The sequence below is a fragment of the Aedes aegypti genome, chromosome 2 (genome assembly GCF_002204515.2).
Source record: "Aedes aegypti strain LVP_AGWG chromosome 2, AaegL5.0 Primary Assembly, whole genome shotgun sequence".
Lineage (NCBI taxonomy): Eukaryota > Metazoa > Arthropoda > Insecta > Diptera > Culicidae > Aedes > Aedes aegypti.
In genome coordinates this window covers 197,869,759-197,876,620 of record NC_035108.1, presented here as the reverse complement: position 1 = coordinate 197,876,620, position 6,862 = coordinate 197,869,759, and the positions used below count along the sequence as shown (strand labels likewise).

General features: G+C 36.9%; 1 protein-coding gene across 1 annotated transcript; it reads left to right on the top strand.

Annotated features, from left to right (window-relative positions):
• The first annotated feature begins 2,847 nt into the window (after window positions 1-2,847).
• On the top strand, window positions 2,848-6,456 carry LOC5578863 (ninjurin-1). Its single transcript, XM_001664022.2, has 2 exons — window positions 2,848-3,275; window positions 5,285-6,456. The coding sequence occupies exons 1-2, from the start codon at window positions 3,216-3,218 to the stop codon at window positions 5,660-5,662; spliced, it is 438 nt and encodes a 145-aa protein (XP_001664072.2). The 5' UTR covers window positions 2,848-3,215; the 3' UTR covers window positions 5,663-6,456.
• The last annotated feature ends 406 nt before the right edge of the window (window positions 6,457-6,862 follow it).

Genomic DNA, 6,862 nt, shown 5'->3' with positions numbered 1-6,862 from the left:
TTGTTTAGTTTAATTTTTGCCTTCATCCAGCTCTTTAATTGCATTTTCAGAGCACAAGAGGCCATTCCGAAGAACGGTTGAGGCCCTATAAATTGCATGGAAGAACCTTGTTTTGCTAACTGATCAGCTTTTTCATTTCCTTCTATTCCGCAATGGCCAGGAACCCAATATAGATTAACCTTATTACGATAGGACAACTGCTGCAGTAGCTTGGAACACTCCCAAACAAGTCTTGATGTGTAAGTTCTAGACTTCAAAGCGTTCAGGGCTGCTTTGCTATCCGAACAAATACATATATTAGCATTCCGGTAGCGCCTTTTAAGACAAATGTCAGCGCATTCAAGAATGGCATAAATTTCGGCCTGAAAAACTGTTGGCCAACTTCCCAGTGCATAAGATACATTTACTCCTGGGCCAAACACTCCTGTCCCTACCATGTTATCTTGTTTTGAACCATCAGTGAAAAAAATTAATGATCCAGATCGGAAAGTTGGTCCTCCTGTGTCCCAATCCTGGCGAGTTACATCAGCAACCCAAAAACGATGATCAAAAAAGTTACGCTTCAACATATAATCTTCGTTCACTAAGTACACTGGACTTATTTTGAAGTGCTTCAATATAGTCATATGTCCTTTTAGTTCACTATCAGCGCTATCTAAGGACCTTCTGACTCTGATAGCACTCTTAACTGCATCCATTTGTATATAGTCATGAAGTGGAAGAAGATTTAACATTGCGTTCAACGCATTTGAAGGGGTATTTCGTATTGCCCCAGTAATTGAAATAGTAGCAAGCCTTTGTAGTTTATTTAACTTAGCTTGAGTAGCGACTTGTTTGGTTTTTTCCCACCAAAAAATTGATGCGTATGAAATAATGGGTTTAACAATGGCCGAATAGATCCAGCATATCATCTTCGGTTTCAGACCCCATTTTTTACCAAAGGTTCTTTTGCAGCCCCAGAAAGCATTTCTTGCTTTTTCTATCTGTTGTTCTATATGCTTATTCCAAACAAGCTTACAATCTAATATAACGCCTACAAATTTGGCACTAAGAGATAAGGATAGTTTAGTATCTCCTATTTTGAGAGCTGAAATGCAGATTTTACGTCTTCTTGTAAACGGTACTATTGTAGTTTTATCAGGATTTATACTTAATCCTTCATTATTGCACCATTCTAAGGTTAAGTTGAGTGCTGTTTGCATTCGCTCGGAAACAGTTTTATCGAATTTTCCGCGGACTATAATAATAATATCATCTGCAAATCCAATTATTTCGAATCATTGAAGCTTTAGCTTTACAAGTAGGTCATCAACAATCAGAGACCAGAGAAGAGGAGAGAGAACTCCCCCTTGCGGACAGCCTTGAACAGCTGTTACAACTGAATCTCCTACACAGTACCAAAAACTAATGTGATTTACGTCTTTTGGGATGCACATAAAAGAAGCGAGCCGAATGACGTGAATTTGTGTTCAATTTCAAATACGTTAGTGTCTGATTCGGGAAATGTCGATCACAGTACCGTCATATTCGTGTCCTTTAACATGTAAAATTACATTTTTTGTTCAATACGTCTTCAAGGACACGTTTTTGTGTCGTTCCATCACTTACATCAAGTGTCATTCAGTCATAACCAGAATTACGTCCAGAGTAATTTCCATTATTTTTAAGAGTGTAGATATGCTGATATTTCCCTTCTAGATAGCACCTCTTCTATCCACTCAATCATTTTTTCAGGGAAATCTCGATTTCTCATGGCGTTCAAGATCTCCTGCCTAAATCCCCCAAATTCGGAACAACTGACCACGATAGGCGGCACTCTTTGCTTCCTCACTTGAATCAAAGAGCCTGCTTCGATTTGGTGTTCGGAAAATTTGTCTAGAGCATCGAACTGATTGCTCATTTCGATGCAATTATCAACATTATCCGTTTCACCCATGGAAGAAAGTTCGCATTCCGGAGAAACGTCCTTTCTCCCATTCTTGCCACGTTTAGTGACAGTTTTTAACCCCACTTTTTTGGAAGTAAATTGTGAATTCAACCATGTTTAGTGAATAAACGAAAGAAGACGTGACCTTCGAGTGTTTTTTTTTCCCAAGACGGTATCCAAGAAGGATTACCATCGCTAGCTTTAGCTAACGGGTCTAACGAAAAATCGAAGGCACGGGTCCAAACATGGATCGTAAAGGGATCAATAATAGAAAAAAAGTACTGAAAAGTACTGTTATAGTAGCACTGAAAACAACAACTCTAACATATTCTTGGGTAGTCTTCTCGCAATATCTAGAGCAGGATTCTCATGTAATTTCAAGTGGATTTAAGGATTTATTCTAGTAAAATCCTGGACGTTTAGGGGTGCATATCCATTAGAATTTAAGGTTTGATTCTAGTGTAACTTAGGCAACTATTTTCTCAGAATCTTGGCCAAGTTGTAACTTAATTTTATAAAGGATTCCATTTTGTGAGGAAGATGCTCTGTATCAAAAACCTTTGTTCAATTCTTCCATAAAAAAAACTGACTTCGACTTTGTTCGAAATGTAAAATTTGGCACGCCGTTTTGTTTTGTTTCTCAGTCTTGGCCCGCGTTCCAAAAAGGGTTGGGCAAGTATGTTCTAAAGCTTCTCAATACGTATTACCAAAGATGATCTTAGCGTATTACATTTGAGAAATACGCCTGAGAGATATGCAATGTTATACCAGTTCGAGCTTTAGCACCATCCTCATCGTTATGGTCGCTTAGAATTTGTTCATTTCTCAGACCTGAATTTTGATCATTACAGTGGCATATTATCTATAGTGCTTGAGTCTTAAAGTCCTGCATCTTTTTGATTATATATGTAACACATGTTACATTTTCCATTCATTTTATCGTTATCCATCCCAATAATTTAAAGCTTCTATTCGCAACTGATTTGTTTTCGCCCCCAAAATATCAATGATCAGTTGAGCATTGATCAGATGTAAGTAAAAAACATACCGAAAACGGGTACGCACTTTCAAAATACGAACAAGACAGACCAAGAGAGCCAACATGCATCACATCTCCCAAAATATTCACTGACGGTTTAGTGTGCGATGTGCATCCGATCGGATCGCTCGAGTTGACTTGATCTCAGACGACTATTTTTAACATTGTGCATTTTGTTGTCGGCGAAGCATAGCCCTTGTGGTAAAGGTTTGAATCAGGCGCAAATAATCATTCGTAAAATTGTGCGGAATGGACGTCGAAAACAATCCGGCGGAATCGACTAAGGTCGAACCAACATCGTCGAATCAGGTGAATGAAACGGTGAAACAATTCAAAACAATCTACGCTGGTTGAGGACCCGAAAAAAGTGCGTTTTTTTGTTGTTGTTGTTGGCTTGTCATGATTTTAGAAGGATAGTGTCTTCTGAAGAGTTGCAGGGTATCCCATACGTACTCCACCCGACCAGAACCACATAACAAGGTTATAACACATTGCTAACAGCTGCAGTTATAAATAACAGAAATTGATATAATTTTGATATCAAGATGGCTTTGTTATCAACTTGTTATATTTTTAGTAACACATTTATAACAACATTTGTTATATTTTTGACATCGCATTTATAAGTTTGTTGTAAATAACATCCGGTGTCATAAACAGTAACATAGTTAGCAATAATTTTGTTATTTTGTAACATCCTTGCAACACATTCTGTGATAATGTTGTTATAATTATAACAGGGTTGGTTATATTTTAGTTTATTTTGGTGCAAATTTTGTAAAAATTTTTGTTATTTTAACTACTAACGGTACATGTTTTATAACAATTGGTGTTATAAAAAAATCATATCAGGGGAACACATTCTGTTATAATCTTGTTTCTTCCATCTGGTCGGGCATTGATACAAAAATATAAGTGATCTTTGTCAGCAGTGTAAAATGCAAATATTAGCTAAAATGGGGAAGCTGTCTTCAACAAAACTGTAGATCATAGTTTCCCAAAGTGTGGGTCACGACCCCCAGGTTGCGAGAAAAGTTCTGACTACCTATATTGTTGAATGTTATTTTTAAAACAATTTATGTGGAACGTATTTCAGTAAAAAAAAAGCAGAGGATTTCAGCTTATTGTCAAAATTTTTCATTCAAGGTTACTAAAATTGCTGTCATTTATCACTACCTTTGTTGATTAAAAGTGTACCTTTGTTGATTAAAAGTGTAAAAGTTTGTAATATTACCCGAGTAAACGAACTGCGATCTCAGCTTCAAAGATCTATAAAGCATTTCCGAAATGTTGTCTCTTACTTCATGAATACCTATTTTTTCAATTGTAGACTGCCCGGAGTTTATTTCGGGAAGCTTTATATATTTGTCTACGTATTTTGTACTTCACGACTTGAATAGTTTCTTAATTGTTGGTAAATCTTCATTTGTTTGAAGTGAAATACCGAAATTTCTTCTGATAAACTGAAAATTGACTATATTTTGGATGTTTGAGAATTTATTTCATTCAACTCGATTATTTGACTTCCCTTGAAGATGAATTAGGTACCAGGATTCGAAATAGCTTTGTCAAATGTTAAAACATTTGAATAATTTTTAGATGATCTATATAACCCTTTCCAATGTCTACCACGTCTTTCTAATTTTTGCCATCTTTTAGTAGGAGATAATTTTTTTTGAAATATTAAACAGTGATTCCACGACATTGTGTAAACAAGAGTCCTTGGCAATGTCTGATATAAAAGTATTTTTCACAGTTTTCCATTGGTGATCGCGTAAACTAAGCCAGATGTCTAGGTGGGTCAGGCATCCAAAAAGCTTGGGAACCTATGCTGCAGAAAATGATGATTTGATTTTTTTTCTTTTAAGATTACTCTGATTTTGCCGAAATTAGTTTTGAAATATCTTAATCTATCAGAGCAATACAAGATAAAATTGTAGAATAGTGATCAATTTGCTCCCGGATTACGGTACTTTTTAGTTAAGGTTATATAAATCACACTTAATATGGTAAATCGCAGTGTTTAAATCATTCTCAATAACAAAACTCTTTCCCATGAAAACCATGAAGAAGCAGAGGTTTACTCAGTCTTTTGTCTTTTTGTCTTTTTTTATTCAAATTACATGAATCGCATCCCTTCAATATTGGTTAGAAAATAACCCAGTTATGACCACGTGGTTAATGGATGTCCCCTTATGAGATAGACAACACCCCCATCTAAAATCACGTTTAGCCATCGAAAACTAGAAAACGCACGATTTTCGGGTTCTGAACCAATATGCAATCGCAGTTTCTAATTCTTCCGATCTTGAAACCAGCCCCCAGCACAACCCGTAGATCCAGTCACCGGAGAAATAATCCCAAACATCAACACCTACCAGCAGAAGAAAAACCTCGCCCAAGGCATGATGGACCTGGCCCTAGTTTCTGCCAACGCCAACCAGCTTCGCTACGTGATCGAGTCATTCACCCGTCATCCGTATTACTACTTCAGCTTGCTCTTCATTTCGGTCAGCCTAATCATTCAGATTGCGGTCGGTGTTGGGCTGATTATGAACAGCCGCTACGATGTCAACGACAGACGGGAGATCTGCAAGGCGAACAGAATCAACGATTTTGTCACCATTGGCATTTTCCTGATAACGCTGGTCAACGTGTTGATATCGGCCTTCGGAGTGGCCCCTCAAGTGGACTGAAATTTGTTGGTTTTTGTTTGTTTGCATTTTAACGTAACTCAGTGTGTGATTAGTTAGTTAGTTAAGGTACGCTTATTTACAATAAAAAATGTTTTTTTTTTTAAATCTTGAGTGTGAAGTGGAGAAAATATGCAATTTCGCCAGCGTTTCGTTGCCTTTTTAAACGAGAAAATTGAAATAACCCACAATGAATTTCACGTGCTACATACAACAACAAACAGAGAGACGATGATGAGAGGATAAGCATATGAGTAGAAGAGTGAAATTTCTAATACGAAAGATCGTTGGTCTGTATACTTCATTCATATCGATCAAATTCACAGATCATTTGGGCAAATTAATTTTCGGTCAATTACATTGCAGTGTTGGCTACGCCAGAGACCTACATTTAATCATATCTCACAAACGCAGTATAATTTCACGCTAATCATACGCATTGAAGCACCATGGAATCGTGAAAGCGATAGAACAAAAGCAAATTATTCAGTTGTTTAGATTGTTAATTATTTTTGTTTTAGATTGCAGATCCGTATGAAACATGAAAGCTGCTTTTGATAAAATTTAGATTAGAACGCTTCGAGACGTTTATCATATGCCGATCACGTTGCTGAAAATTTCGGTGGTCCGTGGCGTGATTGAAAGAATTTAACACTTTTAACATTCGTAAACCGCAAACTTCAATGTGCCTCTAAAGCTGGGCATCTGATCTTACCTGTAACATGGATCTATTTTATATTGTTCGTTTATTTGAGTATCAATTGCGTGTAACGCTTTACGGAGCTGAAATGCATTTTATGTATTTTAATGTAGGGGAACCAAAAAGTTCCAATTCGAACCCTATTTTTATTTCGATTATCAAACATTGCTTGGCACTGTCGTTAATGCAAAAATGTTGTGTGTTGTAATTACAGTCGACTCTCCCTCACTCGATATTGAAGGGACCATCTAATTAGGGTGGTATCGAGTTATATAACACAGAACCAGTGCAAATGCGATCCAAGGGACCATCGAGGTAGCCATGAAAACCAACTTTTACTATAGTTCTCTAACTCGATATCGAGATACAAAATATCGAATAAGAGAGAGTTAACTGCCGATCGAACCATATTCAGAGAGTGTAACAGTTCGTGAATCATAGCACTTCCTGGTACATTGCAATCGGAGAGCCCTATGAATTTTGATATTTACTCTTCCATTTGG

Coding starts and splice junctions, on each gene's coding strand:
- LOC5578863 (XM_001664022.2), top strand. CDS start 3,216: ATGGACGTCGAAAACAATCCGGCGGAATCGACTAAGGTCGAACCAACA. Junction 3,276..5,284: donor AACCAACATCGTCGAATCAG/GTGAATGAAACG, acceptor TCTTGAAACCAG/CCCCCAGCACAACCCGTAGA.